Below are 22610 nucleotides of genomic sequence, written 5' to 3'. Positions count from 1 at the left end.
CTGGTACACGGAGCGACTTATGCAGCTACGATGCAAATAAGATGCAAAATTTAGGAAAAGGTCTGGATCAGTTGTGAAGCGTCTAAGTCGCACCATGTGGCGCAAATACGCTAGGTGAATGAGGACACATCTGTAATAAACACATTATCACATAAGTAGGTAATCCGTGGCTCTGTGTTGGAACCACAAGGCCCTGCTTACCTACCCATACAGTACAGAATATTCCAATCACATACCTGTACAATCCCCCTCTTGTACATGGCACACAGGATAAACATGGAGTCTGCAGACCACTCAATGCTCTGAATCTGATCCAGACAGGTATAGAGCTGGAGAATCTGCAGCGTGCCAACATCACGGATGACAAGCCGGTACTGCACGCAGGAAGCCTGCATTTATAGGGCAAATATCAATACAGATCTGCTGACATGATGTAACCTACAAGACTAGCAACATAGACGTTATACTACTGAAACAATCAAACCAATATATACTCCAAGCAGGTGCAAGATAGGCCAAGTACATAGGACGTAACGTGACTGATCCTACACCCAGAACTAGTCCTACAGCAACCACCAATTGACACACACGTATAAAGTCCTCAGAACTTTAGATATACTTGTTGTAATGTCATTAATTGCAATTTTTAATGATCATTCCGTATTCAGTGAGCATTTTTGCTGAAATTTTGATAGATAGATATATATCTTGAAAAAGGGTTGTGTGAACCCGAAACGTTGCAACTTTCTAATAACCCATCAGGTTTATGGAATAAATTTGGATTGTCATAGACATTTTTATATACATTATGTACATTTTGTATTTGTAAATAACTGTAGGAGATTGACACCGGATCAAGGGTTAATGCTGTAAAAATACTTTGTGTTATGGAAAACGTTTCTGGGTGACATTGTGTAGATCTGAGTCTCCGTGTACGACAAGTGAACGATCACTTTGTCAACTTTTGGGTAAATTAGTCTGCAGCTCTGGCCCTAAACTTTAACCCCGAGGCCACCAGGAGGGCTGTGGCTGCCAAGCCCATGACTATGTGATATGCAAGATAACTCCCTTTACTACAGATACATTACATACATATGTACTACTGGGGATACTTGCAGCTTGTGCATGGTTACAGAGGGGTCATGTGACATCCTGCAGTAGAAGTCCCAACATCCTCACTGGATGCACAAGGAGAGAGGTTGCTGTATTACAGGTTACAGCAGCTGTGTGGAGCCTGGTTACAGAGGGGTCATATGGCACCCTGATCTCCTACATGCTCTGAACTACAACTCCCAGGATCCCCATTGGCTGCAGGATACTGGTGGCTGTAGTACAGGTTGCAGCAGCTGTGTGGAGCCTGGTTACAGTGGTGTCATGTGGCACCCTGAGCTCCTGCACTACAACTCCCAACATCCTCACTGGCTGCAGCAGGAACGTGTGGGCTGTAGTACAGGTTACAGTAGCTGTGTGGAGACTAGTTACAAAGGGGTCATATGTCACCCAGATATGCTGCACATCCAGCACTACAACTCACAGCATCCTCACTGGCTGCAGCAGGAGAGTGGGGGCTGTAGTACAGGTTACAGCAGCTGTGTGGAGCCTGGTTACAGAGGGGACATATGGCACCCTGATCTCCAGCACTACTACTCCCAGCATCCTCATTAGCTGCAGCAGGAGAGTGGGGGCTGCAGTACAGGACAGGTTGCAGCAGATGTGTGGAGCCTGGTAACATAGGGATCATGTAGCAAGCTGATCTCCTGCACTACAACTCCCAGCATCCTCACTGGCTGCAGCAGGAGAGTGGGGGTTGTAGTGCAGGTTACAACAGCTGTGTGGAGCCTGGCAGGCTGGGAAAGGGACAAGCAGTTAAAGAAACTCGACCCTTAGGCTTTGGTAACCCGAAGCTCCAGAGCAGGGCATGCTGGGACTTGTAGTGCCTCAGCACCAGAAGAACCCGTACTGTATCCCTCTGCGGTCAGTGTCAGCGCCCGCCACACTCACCAGATACTTCCCGCTGGGGGAGAACCTGCACAGCTGGCCGGAGACCTTGAACGCCTCGGAGAAATTCATGGTGTCGCCTCCAGTCACACAGCAGCCGCCGGGTCCATAGTCGCAGCAGTGGGCGGGACACGCACAGCACAGGTCAGACAGTGGATGCGGAATGTCGTCAGGGGGGCGTGGACTCTCAGGTAGGCGTGTTTATTTATGCTAATAGAACAGTTTCTGAGCCGGAGAAATGTCGACGCCGGTAACAGCGGGAGTGGCTTCGCTGATTGACATGAACAGGGGGCGTGGTTGGATCGGGCGGGGTCACGTGTCGCATAACTGGCAGGAGGGCGGGGCCGTGGCTGGGAGGCGGGCTAGTGAGGCGGGAAGCTCCCCCCTGTCACCTCAGTGAGGGGGAGAGGCGGGAAGGGAGGCGGCAGAAATTGGCCTCTCTCTGTGTCAGCCGCATCGTCCCGGGCTCCTTCCCGGTGTCATCATTGACTGACATCTGGGGCAGCTAATTAGTCTTCTGATGATTAACACAAATATCACAGATTGGGGGATTATAGCGCTTCCCCCCGCATTTACCTCAGTACCTGCCTGTGCATGGCATAACAAAGCATTACAGTGTATATATATATATATATATATATATATATATATATATATTAACTGATATTCCCAGTGTTACTGCCTGTGCATGGTATAACAAAGCATTACAGTATATAAATAATAACTGATATTCCCAGTGTCACTGCCTGTGCATGGTATCACAAAGCATTACAGTATATAAATAACTACAATAACTGATAGTCCCAGTGTATCTGCCTGAGCATGGTATAACAAAGCATTACAGTATATATATATATATATATATATATATATATATATATATATATATATATATATATATATATATATATATATCTCAATAATAACTGATATTCCCAGTGTTTCTGCTTGTGCATGGTATAATGAAGCATTACAGTATATAAATAACAATAATAAGTGATATTCCCAGTGTTTTACAATATAGCCCCAAATATTTCCCCTCATCAATTTTCTGCACCTTACTGACATTTATTATTCTTATATATAATCAGAGCACACACGGTCTGAGTGATGTTGTAAACCCTATTTGGACATATTGGGATTTAGCCAAAGCTGGGAGCTTAGCAACAAAAAGAAAATAGTGAGAAAAATAAAGGGGGAGATGTAATAAGCTCTGGAAAGTGATAAACTACCAACCAATCAGCTCGTAACTCATTTTACAAACAGCCTGCAACATGACAGTTAGGAGCTGAGTGTCTGGTAGTTGATTACTTTCCAATTTATCACTTTCCAGAGCTTAGTACATCTCCCGCAGCAGGGGCGTCTTAAGAGAGGAGGGGGCCGGTGTGCATTCCCTGTCCGGGGCACCCTCCTCTCTCCCTGGCAGCCGGCAGACGACTGTGACGGCTGGCCGGCAACCGCAGCATCAGTAGACTCTGGGCACTAGAGTCTACTGCACATGTGCAGATCGCCGGGGAAATGGCACGGCTGCCATTTTCCCCCTAGCAATTTCCTCACTGCGCATGTGCAAAACGCCGGAAAATATGGCCACAGCAGCCATTATCCTGCGTTTTGAGCAGTGCTGAGACTCCCGACGCAGGACCACGGAAAGGTAAGTTTTAGATAATATGGGTGCAAGGAGTGCGGGCCCCCGCTGGACCTGTGGGCCTGTGTGCACCGCACACCCTGCACCCATTATAGATACGCCCCTGTCCTCCAGAAAGAGCAGCTACCAACTGAATAAACCAATGCAATGTGCGCAAATACATTTATTATTTTGCTTGCAGGGTAAATTCTGGATTTTTCTGCATGTAGCCTATAGGGGCAGGGCCGGACTGCCCATCTGGCACTTCTGGCAAATGCCAGAAGGGAGATGGCCAGATGGGCTGGTCTGGCTGCAAACCCTGGCCGAGCAGCTCCACCTCTCGGCGCTTTGCTCAGCCGGGACACTGAAAGACGGGGGTGTACCACGAGTCCACGCCCCGTGACTCATGTCACCCGCATTCAGCAGCATGGCCCTCTCTAACAATGTCGCCCGTCGGACCTGCGTGCATGGAGGGTACACACTAGACGATGTCCCCTATATGCCGGATCAGATGACATATCATCTAGTGTGTATCGGCCAATCAGTGGCGTCCCTACCTTTAGATGCACCTGGTGCGGGCAGCGGAGCAGTGTGCTAGTCGCGCCAAGAAAATGGCGTGGCTTCGTGATAAGGGGGCAGAGTCATGCACCCAAACCCCGGTTTAAGTCTCTCCGGGGTCCGGGAGGTGCGGGCTGCTCCCATGGACCACTGTACTTGTAGTGCCGGCTCCCTTACTGTGGCAGCTGCCGAGTGCTGCACGTAATTCTACAGTGCAGCACCCGGCTCCTGTCACTGAGGGGGCAGTCTGCACTTTGGTGTCTCCCCTTGGCGGGTGACACTCGTGTGCGGCCCACACCCCCCTTGTGATGCCACTGCGGCCAATAGTGGACAGCTTTACTTTTTACACTGAAATTTAAAGTTCAACTAGGATGCACCAAACTCCAACTCTATGTGCTTTAGATCTGCCCCACCCGCAGTGCAATATGGATATGCCAAGGTGCAAATTTGCTCCATTTTTTTTTGCATTGCTCCCAACTCTGAATTAGACCTGTAATCCATCTTCAAATGCGCTAAGGAGCAGTTTATGAAGAGTAATAATTTAATTTTATATATTTTTTTAAATTTTATTTTTTTTATTATTTTTTTATTTTTCTTCTCACAAACAAATATTTCAAATATGTTTTGTTCTGGACTTTCCTATACAGAACTGCTCCTAATTATGAGGTGTTTCATTAAAGAAACCAGATAATAAAAATAGCATAGTATGAGGGATCTGTTTATGTCACTTTTGTTTATGAATATTTATGTAACTAAACACGTCCCGCTAACAAGATAAGGGCATTGTCATGGGGACTAATAATCATTTTGCTCCTTCGCCCGAGTAACTGCGGCATACTGAGAAAATAAAATGCTCTTGCGGTCACCAGCGATATGCTGTAACATGCAGCGTTTTCACAACCGGGTTGCTTGGTCGTGACAGTGAAACCCGCGTTTCTTATACTGTAAGAGCATTTCATCATCTCAGAGCGACGCGGTTTTGCGTTCGGACCCAAACATTGGTATTGCTATCTACACATAATTTCCACAGATGCTCGTTGTGCTTCTAATTATGTTTCACATGAAGTAGTCTGCATGGTCCATTGTTCTAATATTTCTCTTTAAGGGGCCTATTTATCAAGCTTTTTGTTTCTCATAAAATGATGTAGAAACTGCAGTTTCTGCATAATGTTATAAATTGTTGCTGTGTACTAATAGCACAATGCAGCCGATTTCACAGAGATCTCCGGCACATTGCTAATTAGCGCTTCTGATCGCAGTTCCCATTATTAAGCTTTTTTGGAGTTTGGCCCCGTTCGTTTACACCATCTTCAGATGGTGTGAACTGCTTAAAGCCTATGGAGGCTTACGAGCTAGAGAGAGATCTTGCAATCAATCTGCTGTAGCCTCTGGCCAGTGTGGAAGCTGACGCTGTGTGCATGCGCAGTGTCATCTTTGCCCGGAGAAGTCTTTCGCAAACATGCAAGACTTCTACAAAATGCCAGGAAAATAACTTGTAGGGACAGCGGTTACTGCAACCGCTATCCCTACGAGTTTCCCTTTGTACATAGCGAGGATTATTTAATTAAAAATGAAATATCCGCTGTGATACGTATCCTTAATAATCGCGGGAGTTCCATGATAATTAATAAATAGACCCCTTTAATTAAAAAAAACATGCAGGCCAGAGAATAGTACCGCTTTTACACCAAAGTCCTGGGTCTGACCCGAGATTTGGAACACGTTTCCAACCCAGATCAGACCCGGGACAGACCACCTTTTACACCGCAACGCCCGGGTCGGCACCATTCACACCAGAGCCGGGTCACCACTGACCCAGCTCTCCGGTGCAGGTGAGCAGCGCATGTTTCCCTCCCTCCCCCTCTGCGACCCTCTTACCTCTCTCCGCAGTGGTGCGGAGGGTGGGGTGCGCTGCACCGTTCTGGTCAGCCCAGCAGTGGACCCTTGGAGATGATGTCATCTCCAAGCGCCACTGAATCCGGCCAATCGGAAAGACATGAGCTCAACCCTGCATGGTAGCCGGGTCGGATCACTGGACCTGGGTTGATCCGTTAACACGTTCACGTGCATCAACCCTGGATTTTGAAGTCAGTGTAATAGGGGTGTAAGGGTGAAGATTTGGTTCTGAGTGATGTGTCACTGGATATACCCACGATGCCTGCCTGCGCATATTTCAGTTTAATACGAAAGGCAATCTTTTCTAATTTTCCTGAGCACCTCTACTGGGTGTGAGGAAAAATGCTTAAGACAAGGCACTGTCCCTTGTTTGGGTCCTGGGTGTTTTCGGCAGATATCCCACAAATATTAATTGAGAAATTGGCCCCTAAATCTGCCTGCATTCAGGTCACTGCCTGCACATGAAAAGTAACAATGTGAATATTCTCTTTTTTAAATTGCTGTTTTAATCTTTCCTACTGAACACATTTTTTCAAATATTTTTTGGAGTATTTTTTAATACTTTTACATACTTTGTGGTATATTTACTAAGCAATGGTTTTTCAAAACCCATGATTTTTGCCAATTTTGTCTGCCAAATTTATAAGAGCAATTATAGTAAATTCAAAATCAGGCTTGTTTTGCATTAAATATTATTTCCCTTTTAAATCTGGCAGGCAAAAATCTGCAAACATGGAGAGTTTTGAAAATGTAATGCTTAGTAAATATACCCTTTGTCTTGATTTTGCAACTTTGTATCAATGACATTATAGAACAAAATTTAGTGTACTGTTTTTACTGTCAAACAAAAGATGATGTGTTTATTTAATTTTTCAATATATTACTATTGTGTTCCCATATTAAACAAATAATAACCCACTCCAGCCCTTGACATGTCCTTTGTTCAAACTGTCATAGATATATATTTTCAAAACCATGCCACATAGATCAAAGGAATTTTTTTCTGAAAATTCTTGCCCTCTTCTACCACCAAAGCTCACAGAATGACAGTTTACAGTGAAATTATCATATGGAAATATTAAATGTCTTGCATTTTTTTTAGTGCTGGCATTTCTCTAATTTTGGTTTTAATTTCCTTTTAAAGATTACCACAAGTAAATATATAGAGATTCTGTTAAACTGTGAAAAGTAGAATTTCCAAAAATCAAGCTAGAACACACGGTACATGTATCACAGTGTGATATGATGTCAGCCATGATCATGAATAAGAGCAAATTTATTTTATTAGAATTATTAATGAATGACAACTACTGTACCATTGCAGTTTAATTGGTACTCAAAATGTATTCATCAGCCTCAATCAGCTGACAATGGAATTCAAACTTCAATTCACTAGTCAGTATTTATAGTAAGCACTTATAATCATAAATTATTTGTGTATGCATTTTATGTAATTTTGTGTATGCATTTTTATGTAAATTGTGTATGCATTTTTAGAATTACACATATATTTACCTCTTAGCTGCAATTCACACATGGTCCCATCCTACTTAAAGCACATAAGACTATAATAATCAATAAATTGCTACATGTAGGATGTAGGTTTTATGTTGTAATTACCTATTTATTCTTAGTAAACGAGACAATGCTATAAAATACATTATATATATATATATATATATATATATAATTAAAGTGTCTAATTTAACTAATTTGCATGCTATTCAAATTAAAAATACAAAATTTGTATTTCATTGATTTGCTTCTAACTAGCTCAAAACATTTAGATATGTATAAAAGTATCCTTTACACATAAAAATTAATGAACCATAAAACAATATTTAAACAAAACAGACACCCCCCTTAAATAATAATTAGCACTATATCAATAATATTTTGTTTAATGGTAATTTCAGATACATTTTAATATATTTCTATGTTGTTGTTATTAGAAATTTTTTTAATAATATATCAATAATAATAAAAAAAATCATATCTCATGGATGTTTAATAAGTTTTATTTAACAAGGTCACACCAGTTTGAGATGTCAATTTAATTGTGACATTTAAAAAAATATATATAAATCACACAATTTATATTGTATTGTAAATATTGCAGCCATAACCCTTACAACAAAATAAATTATAAAATTACACTATAGTAATACTGCAAATCATTAGGGTTTAATTTGCTAATTGTCCAAGGTCATGTTTTGTATTCATTAAAACAGAAAACTAAATGGCTTGGTTAATAAAATATTGGCATAATTACATATATGAGATATAAAATCAAGGTTTCTATAATTTATATATCTTCTCATTTTTGTAGACATAAATATTAAATATATTCATTAGAAACAAAATAAAAACACATCGAATAAAAGACAATCCGGTCTGATAGGGGTGTATTACGTTGCGTTTCTTGTTTCGATCGATGGCAGAATATTTACAGCACAGACCAACTAAATACATATGCTAGTCTTATTCACGTATAAATGTTTTTTACATTTAATTTATATCCGCTATACGAATTTTTCTTAACTGGTCATAAATAAAAACGGCGGATAATCCCGAACATATGTATCCAGCTCAGGAAAATAGAACAACACCACGGTTCAGCAGGTCGTGATGCCTTCCAGTGGAGAAATAATGAACACGATTTTAATGCGACTGTCGTCACAGGAACAGTTGCGGGACTCTAGAAAAATATATTTGTACTATTGTAATGTTCACCTACAGATGTCTCAGGTTCCCGAATACATGCAGAATAAGTAAAAGTAGACCAGCTAACAGCATCCAAGAACTTTACCCTGGTCCAGGAGAAGTTTGCAGCCAGAATGCTGCTGCTGGACTGGTGGAGAAGAGTTATTACCCTCCCTGGTTGGCTTTGCACACCCAGTCCTACCCTCCCTAATGTCGTTCTCTTCCCGCCTGGTATGAGGTGAGAGGCGCCTAGTGCCCGGTGCCCTCCCCTCTTATCCTCCTGCAGGACCTGTCAGTCACCTCCATCCCTTGACTCAGCCCAGGCTGTAATCATCCTGAGCAATCCCACCCCTCCCCAGCCACCTCCTATTCCCCGTGTGTCAGTCCCAGCTACTTTGTAACTGCAAGACAGCAGGTGTCACCTGCTAAATGCACTGGCTGGCTGGGTAAGGGTTAAAGGGAGCCCATGCCCACTGCATCTAGCTGGCACAGGAGCAGCGCTGCCGCACCACACTACAGGACTTTGTAGGACCCAGGAGTGGACTGAACAGACCTCACCTACCCTGCAGACCCAACCAAGCCACTTTCATGCCAGTGACAGTGATAAAGCAGGGGGCAGTGCAGGGCACCATCAGGGCGGACTGGCATTTAAGGTAGTGCTTTTCCATGTTTGCACCCCGTGGCACACTCATGTTTTTGCAATCTGTAAAGTGTGTTTGCAGAAGTAGCAGTGCAGCCTGATAGATTATATTATATGATAGGTGTGCTGTAGTAAAGGGGAGGTCTGGCCACACACGTTCATACAGTGATTCCTGTATAATCTGAGTGCGTTTCTCTGGCTGCCGGGGTGAGTAAGGAGCTGGTTTGCAAGTTTCAATGTTCATGTCCAGGTTATGTGAAACCATCTGTGAGCTGTGTAGATGGTGTTGGCTGAAATGTGATATTCATGGTGCATAACTCCTAACCCATAGGATTGTCGTTAGTGGAAGAGACTGGTTTTATGGGGATTCCATTGTCTGCCTACATTTGCATATCAGTTTCCATATAAAGAGCACTTATCCTGATGATTAATAGGCAGTATACTGTATACTAGATGTGGAATTATACAAAATAAAGGCAACAATACATATAGAATTGCTACTTTGTGTTAGTAAGGTTTGTGCTAGATGAGTGATTTTTATGTATGTTACAAATATATATATATATATATATATATATATATATATATATATATATATATATAAAACATAAAAAAATGGCAGGCAACTGCAGTAGGGAGTGTGCTTTCTGTCTCCTGGGCATGCCTAGAGGTTACAAAGGGGACTAAGGTGCATTGACAGTGAGTTTAGGAGTGTGCACTTATATGGGGGGGGGGGGGGGTAGAGTGGACCGTGATTTTCATGCAACAGCATAGAGTAAGTATACGTTCATCAACCTTTATTTTACACTACGCTTATTGCATGTGTGTGTGTATGTATGTGTATATATATATATATATATAATATAATACACATACATATTGATATCGTGTTCATGTCTCTTGCAGCAGAAATCCGTACTGGGAGCTGTCATCCCTTTGTGTGTTTGTTTAGCTCAATCTTTCCTGACTATTGTTCAATAATTCCTGAGGAATTTGGTGTGAGTGCTACAGTTTAATATCTTGACATTGCTTTCAAACATGCTATTGTGCAGTACATTACTGTATGTGAACAGGGTTGACAGGCTGAGTTGTGTGGTCTATCCCACCAGACAGTATATCAGTGCTGACTATCTTTTCTAGCCTTTTTGTGTCACAAGGAGCTTTTATAGCTAGATAATGGCCCCTCTGCATTCATCTCTGTTATTTGTTTCAATCAAAATATCTCCAGGGAAGTTGTCCGACTAAACATTTGACAAACACACAGAGATAACAGGAAAGAGAGCTAGGGCAGTGTATGTGACTAGGTAGCCTTCATTACTCAGATCCAGCCCACAAATTGTTATCGTGGCATTTGTTATGTAATCTGGGGGTTATTTGTTAGGGAACTTAACTTTCCACCAGTTATTCAGATCCATATTTGTCTCCAAACCCAACTTTTATTTTTCTTCTTAATTTTTCCTCTCAACTTTATATTTATTCTGAATTTCTCCTAAGATGATTGGGCGTAATGGGGGCGAACACAGATAAAATCTGCACCTTAGGCTAGGTGTGATTGTTTCCTTTATAAAAAAAACCTGTAACAAGATTCATTTTTGTTAAATAAATAAGATAAAAGAGTCATGAATACATATTTAGATTAGTAAAAAAAAAATGATTAAAAGGTAAAACAAAACAAAACAGAATATAACGTAGATGAGGTCACACGGGTTAATCAAGTACAGCAGTCTTAGAAGCACATGGACAATAGAATAATATTAGATTATTTTCTAAAGGGAATCAAACATACGTAATTGGAGATGGAAAGGTTGTACCTTTCGAATGCTGCATTGCCCTGCCCACTAGAGCTTACAATCTAAAGCTTTAAGGCACAAATAGGCGACCAGCTTTTGTAGAACTACAAATTCCAACCTGCCTTGCTTAGACTTGTAGTTCTGTAACAGCCGGATAGCCGCAATTTGCCTAAACACTGTTCTAAACTATCATCTACATTACATTTGGCTGGCAGGGCATTTTGGGACTTGTAGTTCCATACAGCAGCAGTAGAGCCACAGATTTCCTACATTTTGACTTAAGACATTTGCCTAAAATTGGATTTATAAAGTTATAGGAAAGCAAAAAAAAAAAAAAAGAAATCACATGGCCGAATGAATTATTTGCCAGTCTTGTAACATTTTACCTCCCAGCGTGTTTAATCCTAATGGGAAGTACTAGTGGCTTGATCGGGAGCAAGCTGCATTGTGTTACTATGGCTGTCTCCATGGCTGCAAGTGTAGCCAACTGAGAGTAGGACGCAGGTGAGGCCATGCCAAAAGCAAGGGCTTGTTTTCTCTTTTAATAACAGGCTTTACCAATGCTAACCGGAATGTGTGCACGTACTCCGTCATATATATGATGTTTTATAGATTGTAATCACTGCAACAAATGAGTACTCTGTAGAAAGTACCTCTCTGATTCCCTTTAAGCCAGTGGTTCCCAAACTTTCTAGAATGACGGTGCCCTAGAGTTTTAAGGGTAAATTTACTAAGATTCGAGTTTGGTCGAGATTGCAATCTCAGGTGAGTTTAGGCATGTTTTTCATGTCGCAAATTTACTAAAGTCAAACTCGGGTGAGTTTCGGAGAGAGTTCATTAATCTCACTCGTAAAACTCGGGTGAGATTGCAAACTCGAATCTTCTCACTATCAGCCAAACTCGGAAGTACTTTTCATGAAAAAGATGCAGTTTGCAAATTTACTAAGATTCAGGATTTCAGTCTCAGAGAAATTGAAGTTTCAAACACTCACCCTCCTGAGCTGCGAGTTTGCCAGAAACATACACAGATCATTGTGATTTGTGTATATTGATGCCTGTGTACTTAATGTATAGTGTTGTTATTAAAAAATAAAAATTACGTAGCCCCCCCCCCCCCCCAAAAGCCATAACCAGCCACGGACTTGTCAGCCGGACCTGGTTCTAAAAATCACCGGGAACAAAATGAGTAGGAACCTGCACCAGGCTGCAGGGCCAGTCCTGGTTTTAGATTTAGGGGGGAAAAATTTGCGTAGGGGTCCTATATTTAAAACCAGCACCGGACCCAAAACGGCCGGGCTGTAATGCCACAGCCCACAGACTCTATTACCGGGGCTCCGAGGCCAAAACATTATCAGGCCAAGCCGGGGATCTCAGGGGAAGTGGGGACCCGAACCAGACCGGACAGTTGTAAGTATATGCTGTTGCATATACTTGCACCTCGCGAAAATGTAATTTCTCATGGGGCGCGAGCCAATCAGCGTCCACTTTACATGTAGCAGCCGCTCATTGGCTGCTCCCACGTGGGTCCCAGCCAATGAGCGACCGCTTTACATGTAAAGCGGCCGCTAATTGGCTCGTGCCCCATGAGAAATTACAGCTGTCATTGCGCAAGGTTAAGTATATGCAACAGCATATACTTACATCTGTCCGGTCTGGTTCGGGTAACTCGTTTATTTGTTTTACCAAGACCCTGGATGCTACGGAGAGCAGCGCCAGGATCTAGGTGAGTATAGATTCTTTTTTGCAGGGCCAGACACACGGATTCTACTTGAAAAGGGGACAGACACATCTGGAAGCAGGTAAGTATGTGTGAATGGATAGGTGTATGAAATAAAGTTTTACTAGGCACGGTGTGTGTGTTTTGTCTTTATTTAACTATTTATTTTACAGTGGGGGTACGGGTGGCAGACGCCTGCTGGCACTTGTAGTTCCATAAGTGCCAAAGGGCAGGCATGCTGGCACCTGTAGCTCCACTGTAAAATACAATAGTTTTTTTTAATTTTACACTTTATTACTCCCGGAACCCACAACGCAGGGATGTGGGGAAGAGCCCCGGGCTTCAGACCAAGCCTGGGATTTCATGGGAGGACTCCTTCTTTGGGGGGTCCCCACTTCCCTGAGATCTCCGGCTTGGCTTGGCCTGACCGGCTTGGGCCATGGCGCTTTGGCCACGGAGCCTCGGTAATAGGGTTGTGGCATTACAGCCCTGCCGTTTTGGGTCCGGTGCTGTTTTAAATATAGGGGGATCCCTATGCAATTTTTTCCACCCTATATTGAAAACCAGGACTGGCCCTGCAGCCTGGTGCTGGTTCCTAAATTACGGTGGAACCCTACTCATTTTGTTCCCCGTTATTTTTGGAACCAGGACCGGCTGACAAGTCTGGGGCTGGTTAGCCTTTTGGTGGGGGACCCCACGTCATTTTATTTGTAGAATTTAACCCGTTTTTTACAGGTCTAACACACAAGCAGCCAGCACATATCTCACTGATATGTGCAGGCTGCTAGCTCGGGAGAGATTTGCAGAGAGAAAACACTGCAATCTCGGGTGAGTAATCTCATCTTCACTTGCATCTCGATCTGCTTCACCATCGGCCAACTCACTTCTTAGCAAATTTGCGAGATGAAGAACGGGAAAATCACCCGAGATTCGGCGATGCAAATCGAGATTAAAAATAAACTAAACTCGACCAGACTCGATTCATAGTAAATTTACCCCTTAAGGCCAAAAGTTTCATTTTGAGAAATTCAGCAAAAATTATTCAATTAAGTAAATGGTGCTTATATGTCATTTTAAAGCCTGATACAGACTAAACGATGTGTGTACCCAGCGATGTCGCTGATGATCTGGCGCCGACAGGCCGACATATCGGGCAGTCCATACGCACTGGGCGATCTGGTGCCCGACCACTCGATGTGACGCAGCACCCCGCATAGTGCTGCATGGGATCATCAGCTGCATCTCCTGATCTTACATGCAGTACATAAGATCAGGCAATGAGGCTGACGACCACACTGGAGCGCGGCACTACACCGATGTACTCTTCATCCCCTTAAAAGGATATTAAAACAGGAAATCTAAGGAAAAGTTTGAACCTGCATAATTGGAGTTTGGCGCTCCCCTAGATCACCATTCCGTAAATATATATTTATATATATAGTAAAACTGTATATTCAACTTTCTAAGTGTTTTTACTTTGGTCTGGGACTTCACGCTGGTGATCTCAATGAGTTTAACTTGCGTCAAGTGTATTGAATGAAGCAGGAGGCGCTCTTGACATGAATGCTGTTGGACATGATGTGTGTACAGATGTTGGTAGCAGAGTTATGTACTGTAGCTGTTGGTTTAATGCATACATGCTGACTTTTTGGCTGACCCCCTCCGGGAGAGGGCAGCCAGGCAATGCATCACCCTACTCTTTCCCCCGCTATACAATGCCACGATTACCGGTATTGTGAAGTGGGTGGGCGGAGCCACAATTAATGCAGATTGCGTCATCGGCCACCTGTACCGTGATTTTCAGGATCCTTCGGCTGTTCCAGGAGTGTAGGCAAGTATGGTTTATTGAAGTATAGTAGGTACATCTGTACTCAATGTTACATGCACACCGGTGATGGAGCGGAGCTTGATCGGAGAGAGGTTCCATACAGCTTACCAGCCGGTGAGGGTATGCTGTTTGTGGGTAGCGCTACAGGGATGCTAAAACAGAAGTTTTTTAAGCAGGTAATAACCAATTTCTCTCTATGGGGTATATTTACTAAAGTGCAGGTTTTTAGAAGTGGAGTTGTTGCCCATAGCACCACTACATAAGGACGCCCACCTTACCTTCCACATATCCGTAATCCTTAGCAAACCTGCGAAACAATCGGTAACATCGAGTACCATCGCAGCCTCACGCACTTGCACAAGCTCTGACCTTACTCAGGAATTGCTAACCTCATCACACGCTATGGCATCGAGGTTGATCATTTATGCACGCCCCTGCAACGGCGTTCAAACGCTCCGGCATGCTTGCGTTTTGCCGCCCCCCCCCCCTTGTCACCGCCCCCAAACAGCACTTCCTCATAATCACTCTGCGATGGGTCTGCATAGTTACTGCGATCGCAGTCCCGATTGCAGTGGCCGATGCATGAGCAGAACGCATCAGGCAGCTGATTGCGTGTGTAATCGCAGTTGCGTTCAGTAACGAATCAGGCCCTTAGTTATCATAACACCTGGGTTTATTCAAGGACGTATTTACTGATTCTATATTTCTGCCATCTCTCAGAGAGACTTTGGGGCTGGCTTATCAACGGGCAAAAATCCTGTAGTGCCGGATTCTTTACCCAACAGGAGAAAGGATCACTACCAGCTATAACACTGCTATTAACGGCAATAACCTCTGCTGGTGATGATTTCCCAGAGCCTTAAGTACTGAGGGGCCTATGTACTAAAGTTGCAGTGACTATGCCGCCGGTCACCGCAACCTTACTAATCGCATATGTACTAACATATGCGATTAGTATCGCAAAAGGACAGCTCTTACAAAAAAAGCTGCCCTTTGCGAAGCAGCTCCGTGGAACCCCTCCCCCTCCGAGCCCCGGGAGCTTCCTGCTGGTCACCTGTGCAGGAAGCCCCGGGCTCCTGCTCCTCCTCCCTGCACCTGGTTGTGAGATATACAATACCTGTATTGTTATCGCTATTATTATTTTTGTAAACATTTAAGCTTTTTTGTCTATAGTTTGTTTTATGTTAGCACCATCCAGTTTAATAGAGATTTTAATTGCAACAGTTAATAAGCAAATATTCTGGTACTGTATGTATGGCCCTCATTCAGAGCCGTACGCTCTGAGCAGAGCGCACGCTCTGAATGAGGGCCGGCCTCCATGAAAATGGAGCGTCCTTCTGGACGCTCGTATAGCTGTGGGTCACCACCCACAGGCTATACGAGCGTGCTGTTTGATGGGCGCGATGGTCGAGACCATCGCGACCATTGAAACTGCGAGCCGAAGCCTGCGGTTGAGGTTTTCAACCGCAAGCTCCGGAATGATTTTAGCTCTATCAGAGCCAAAATCACTCCCACTGACATCACTAGTGATGTCAGTGGGCCGGCTTCTGACGGGAGGCGCTCCCGTGGGAACGCCCCGTCAGGGAGGCACGCCCCCGGCACGCCTACCAAAGGGGGCGTGCTGTCAATCAACATTGACAGCACGCCCCCTTTGATCGGACACAACGAGCGAAGGACTTTCCTTCGCTCGTCGCGTCTGGCACAGGCGCACGACGGAGCTCCCTCCGTCGTGCGCATGCTCAGTCCAGAACATCGACCCACTTGCGAGCGGACAGCCGCTCGCGAGTGGGTCTGAATCAGGCCCTATGTTTCTTATTCCACAGTATTATCGGATCAATCGGTTACAAAACGGATACAAAGCTCAGGTAAAATTGATCGTACATTTATCACAGTCTTATAGGTTTAGTATTTTCAGTTGGTTCTGCTAACTAACGGTGATAAAATTGAGCACGTGGGGGGTGATTCAGCTTAGGGCGGAATTGCAAAGCTGCACGTAGGCTATAGATATATGATGTATGCACTCAGGCAGCTTTGCAATTCAGTCCTTACTAATATGCAAATGCAGCAGGAGGCGTATGAAACCCGTGCTGCGTTTACGATCCCAGCACTGCGACCGAAGTCATAGACTGGGATCACCATCGCGTCCATCGGTCACTATCGTGGACTGCTCGGGGCCGGGGCCAGCTGAGTAAGCCTCAGCTTACTCAGGCTGGCCGGCTTGCGAGGCCAGGAAAATGCATCCATGGAAGCAGCCCCTGGCCTTGCCACTCCCAGAAAATGGGACAGACATGCCCCCATTCCTGGAAAACGCCGGCTATCCCCGCCTCGCCCCTTAAATGCTTCTGCTTCTGTCTGTCAGACAGGGCCACAGAGGCATAGAAGGGGCTGCGTGCGATTACACAGGAACCGTTCTGCACACTCGCAGAACGGGTCCTGCACACGCGCAGATTCCCGATAATCATGCGTGCAATGCTGATTTAGCCCCATAGAGATATTTCCGTGTGGGATGATGCTGACAGGGCATTTTCCCTGTTATTGTGGATTGTGCAGAATCTCAGGAGTGCTGCGGCGTGTCTCCCCCTGCTCCTGCTGAATACGCTGCTTAAGATGTTGAGCAGTTCTGTCACCATGTACCTGTCATGTAAGCCTATTATTTTAGTAAACATGCAAATAACTGTGCCTGGGTCAGGTAAGAATCAGTGAATGTAGGGGACATGTTTGCAAATAGATTAAGATAGACTACGACCTACAACAGTTCATACTTTATGAACGCACACGTGGTCATTTACTAAAATGCAAGACAAAGAACGTCCTACGGCTCTCCTGCACAAATACACACGGTTTTATGTAACATCGATCTAGTTTGCATTTCAGAATGGCAGCATCTATTGGGGGGTATTCAATTAGAGGCGGAAAGTCTGTTATCGGCAATAATTTATGTAATTTTCTCCTATTCAATTATCCCCGTATTCAATTTCAAAGACTTTTCGCCGATGCGAAAAGTCTTTGTTAAAAAACGGGGATAACGTTTCTCCATGTAATACATGGCGAAAAAATGTGCAGAATTGGGGTTTAGGGCTGCAGGCTTAAAATAATTAGCCTGCAGCCCTGGGGAGGTCCCCTAAAAGTAATCTGTGTAAAAAAAATTAAAAAATCATCAGGACACCCCAAAAAATGTACTTTAATTTTGGGGTTGAAAAAAAAAAATATTTGGGAACAAAGGGCCTGATTCAGAGCCACTCGCAAGCGGCCGCTCGTTTGCTCTGAGCGATGTTCGCAAAACTGCGCATGCGTATGGGTCGTAATGCGCATGCGCGAACCAGTCATTGCGGTCGGAAGTCGTGCACTCGTAAAACAGCGAGGGGCTGCTAATTTGAGTGACAGAATGAGGCGTGTGTGGGTGGTAACAGGGGAAGGTGCTTGAAAACAGGGGAGTGGAGATCCGAACGCAGACGTGCCAAACGGTCAAAACGCCGTTTTATGGGAGTGCATAATTAGTAAAGCAGCGTCATCGACCACGTCACTTGGTTGTCTCTTAGCCTGAACTGCTCGCAATGATAGCGGGAAGTAAATCCTACCACAAGCACTGCGAGCAGTTCAGACGCCTTTCGATGTTCCCGATTAATCTAATAAATAGCGGAGATGACGTATGATGCGATCGGCAAAGGGGCGTATTTACAAAATAGCGAGCGCATTTTTCGGACTCTCGCTCGGACATAGAGGCGTCAACAGACCGCAAAGAGCGAGCGCTCAATTTAAATATCCGGACCCTTTTTAAGAACGAGCGTCCGCAAATATCGTCCGGCTCTGAATCAGGCCCAAAGTTTTAAACTAGCGATATTGATTCAGGGGCGAGTTCCCATGTATGCGGCAGGTGTTTTCTAGAATGCGGCTGGTAGCGGCAGGTGGATTTTTGAAGAACTTTAAAAAATGGCTTTAGGGACCTAAAAATATGCTTACAACCATTTTCATGTACCCTAAATTTGATGGGCATAGTTTAAAAAAAAAAGCAGCTAAGTGCTATTCTTCACCCCTTCACACGCGCATTTATGCACCTGCCGCGGCTATTAAAAAAACCTGATTACCCTCAGCAGGCAAAATCGGGGGTTCCCATAGTGATCCCCCATGTCAGGACATCTTTAGGGGGTGCCAGGATGAATTCCCGAAAATTTACAGGACTTTTCGCCACTTACCTTTCCGCCGGGTCCCGATTCCGCAGCTTCTGAATTGAATATGGGGATAAGGGGGCACGCGCCCGATACTTTATGCCCTGTCAAACCTCCGATGTGGTGCGAAAAGCCCGGACTTTTCGCACCTAATTGGATAGGGCCCATTGTGCTCCTTATTTTCCACCCACATGCAAACAGTTAGATTTGCCGGAAGAGGTTTTTACAAATGGTGGTGAGGCTGCATTATGGGGGTGCCCACGAGCATTTTCCTCCCAACAGTAGAACATCTCCTGAGAGACCCCGACCCATACTTTCAGGAGGATTCCTGTGCCCATTCCAGACACACATTGCACAGGAAAGCACATTTTCAGGCACAATTCTACTAATTTAACAAAAACACTAAAAAAAAAATAAAAAAAAATTGCCACAATTATTAGTAAGTTGGGTTTTATTTATGCCTCTTGGCATTTATCCCGCATTTTACATGCAGTGAGTATATGATGATAACGACTAAGTGCCTGATTCAGCACTGATTGCTATTGCGGTGGCGGCTCCGAATCCGCACGCAGGTCTGCTGCGAAAATATACTAATGAATGCAATCGCAAAGCCATCGCACAGCCAGCATAGAGACACCCACTACCGCTGTCTCACATCCGTAATACCTTGCAGTCCTGCGTATACATGTGTACCATCAAGGAACATCGGCCCCTCATGCACAATTACAACAGGTCAGACCTTACTCAGAAATGGCTAACCTCGTCACACGCAGTGAGTACTCAAGCTGCATATGCCATCGCAGTGGCTAATTTATGCACGCCCCTGTAACGGCGTTCAAATGGACTGACACGTCTGCGTTTCTCCGACAACTCCATTGTCAGCCACCCCCAAACGCTGACTACCTGTCACTCACTCTGCGATGGCTTTCTGTGGCCTGCACAGAATTCAAAATTATACTCTATGCCGATGTTTGATGAGCTATTATAATGCGTCCAGGTAAATTACCGTAGCATCTATACGCAGTGTGCTTGCCAGTTGGGGAGCGTTTGGGGGAGGTGACAGGGAGCGCAGGCTAAAAACAAAAGTGCCTCTCGACCATTTCGGGAGTATGTCACATCCTGCGTCTGCGATCATGACTGATTAAAAGATTGAAGACCTGTATGATGCTAACTCAAGAAAACAATTAGTTTGAAATATCGCTATAATCCAAATAATTTTTTTTAAAGGGTACTAACAAATTTTCTCCAGGCAATTATAGAATATCTTTGGTGAATAAGCAATAATGTTATCTCTTTTAAGGTTCTTTTCTTTATTCTATGACATGGCAAAGGTATACATGATATACGATATCGTTCAGTGACGTCACCAACTGCATCCCCGAACTTGCAGGATCTGCCGATACCGTCAGATTGGCCTGCAAGTACGGCCAATGACAGATATCGTTAACGATCCGCGGGAGCACGCATCGTTAACAATGTCTTGCATACACATGGAACGATATTAAACGGTATGAGGGATAACAATATCGTTATCGTTCACAATATCGTTTCGTGTGTACACACGGGTCGATCAGACAATGATCAGATATCGTTGTCTGATCGTCCTGCATGTGCTGGATGTTCAATATTGAACATCCAGCACATGCACCGAACACCAAACTACTATAATGACCCACGGGTCCCTATAGTAAACAGGCTAACCTGGTCGATATCGACCAGGTTGGCCTGCATGTACGGGCGATGGTCGCTATCGATATCGACCATCCGTGCCCGCGCATCGATGGTCGTTTGGTCGTTGCAGGGGGCTAAAAAAAGGACGATATAAACGGTCAAACGATAAACTATATCATTATCGTTAATATTGTCCTTCGTATCTGACCGTGTGTATGCACCATTAGGATACCAACAAATTTCCCCATGTCTAAATGACCACTAATTATGGTAAGGTGGAAAATCCCTTTAACCCCCAACTTTTACCTTTCATAACATGCAATGCCCGTGTTTTACCTAGGTCAATAATTAGAAGGGGGTTAGTATAACAAGCATTTTTACTGTCAGAATCCCATATTTTATCTGTGCATGTAACAAGAGTTCTACCCAAAATAAATACACCCATGGCCTGATGCCCTGGTGTATACAGGTACATTGCCATTCACACATCGGGGCAGGTGCAGACTGCAGAGTCGCGGACGTATCTATGGGTATATGCATTTACAGGTGATACAGAGTCCTAAGCAACTCAGGGCCTGATTCAGCAAGGATCGCTATTCTGCTTATACGCACGCAACGCAGTTACTAATATCAGTGGTGACATGTAAATGTTTGCATTCGCATTGCGAACGCAGCCTAACATAAGGACCCCCAATTCCCCTTACTCACATCCGTATACTTTGGCAACATAGCTAAACAATCGGTAACATCGAGTGACATCGGACCTATGCGCACAGTTAAGGCAGGTCAGACCTCACTCAGGAGTTGCTAACTTCTACGCAAGCTGTGAGACCTCATGGGGGAGTCTGGTATCGTAATGGCTAATTTATGCACGCCTGCGTTCGCCCGACCACTCCCCGTCACCACCCAAAAATGGCATTTCCTGTCAGTCACTCTGCCATGGGTCTGCGTAGCCTCTGCGATTGGGGAAAGGGGGGTTAGGTTTAGGCACTTAGAGGGGGGGTTAGGGTTAGGCACTGGGGGGAAGGTTAGGGTTAGGCACCCCTAAGGAGGGTTAGGGGGGGGAGGTTAGGTTAGTAAATACTTACCTGGGGACGATCAGGAGTTTCACCCATGTCGGGCAGCCGCTGTCGGGATTTGCGTCCGGTGGTAATTCATACCGATTCCGACTGAGGGGACAACATGATCGCCTTCATTGCTGGAGTCCCTTTTTGTGTGTTCCGGTGTTTTTTTAGTACGTCATTGGAAATGGTCCTGTGTGCTATCCCATATAAAGTGGGGATGGGTACGGGTCGCCAGCGCTCGGGAACCCGACGGTCAGAATCCTGATGCCGGCATCCCGACAGGGTTAGGATACCGACACCTATCGGTAGGTATCCTAACCCTCTCCCTAACCTAACCCTCTCTCCCTGCTGCCTGATCCTAACCTCCCCCTCCCCGCACCCTAAAACCAACCCGCCTCCTAGTGCCTAACCCTAACCCTGATACCTTCAGGATTCCGGCGGTCAGAATGCCGGTGCCGGGATTCTGACAGGTGTTGGGGTGCCGGGATTCTGACTGCTGGAATCCCCGCGCTTGGGATATTGACCACATCCCTATAAAGTGCTGCTGGAAGGTGCAGAAGGCATCATGTTGAGTCTACAGTCCAAGACCTGGTTTCAGAATGTGTAAAAATCAAGAGTTTTTATTGGAATTGGTGTTCTGAACGTAACCTGAAATGGGCACTCTGCAGGGGCGTATCTATAATGGGTGCAGGGTGTGGGGTGCACACGGGCTCCCGGGTCCAGGGGGGCCCCGCACCGCACACCCTGCACCCATGTTATCTAAAACTTACCTTTCTGTGGTCCCGCACCAGGTGTCTCAACGCTGCTCAAAACGCCGGAAAATGTGCGCAGTAGACTCTGGGCACACTCTAGTGCCCAGAGTCTACTGATGCCGCGGTGGCCGGCCAGCCACCGGGGAGAGAGGAGAGGGCCCCCTCCTCTCTTATGAGGCCCCTGGCCCTCTGTATCGCTTAAA

The 22610-nt window shown here is 44.9% G+C and overlaps 2 protein-coding genes across 6 annotated transcripts in view; one reads left to right on the top strand and one right to left on the bottom strand.

Annotated features, from left to right (window-relative positions):
• WRAP73 (WD repeat containing, antisense to TP73) overlaps window positions 1–2182 on the bottom strand; it is a 62430-nt gene extending 60248 nt beyond the window's left edge. For 2 of the 3 annotated variants that reach the window (XM_088452598.1, XM_088452599.1), the window contains exon 1: window positions 2002–2182. In XM_088452598.1, coding sequence (XP_088308724.1) covers window positions 2002–2070 — 69 coding nt within the window. In that variant the 5' untranslated portion in view covers window positions 2071–2182. Of the gene's footprint in view, window positions 1–236; window positions 390–2001 lie in introns of all 3 variants that reach the window. The other variant, XM_088452597.1, reaches the window with a different exon arrangement.
• Window positions 1–22610, top strand: part of TP73 (tumor protein p73) — a 176951-nt gene that overhangs the window by 3260 nt on the left and 151081 nt on the right. The window lies entirely within an intron of this gene.

Source organism: Taudactylus pleione, unplaced genomic scaffold, assembly GCF_031769625.1.
Source record: "Taudactylus pleione unplaced genomic scaffold, aTauple2 ptg000554l, whole genome shotgun sequence".
Classification (NCBI taxonomy): domain Eukaryota; kingdom Metazoa; phylum Chordata; class Amphibia; order Anura; family Myobatrachidae; genus Taudactylus; species Taudactylus pleione.
This window is presented reverse-complemented; position numbering and strand designations above follow the sequence as displayed.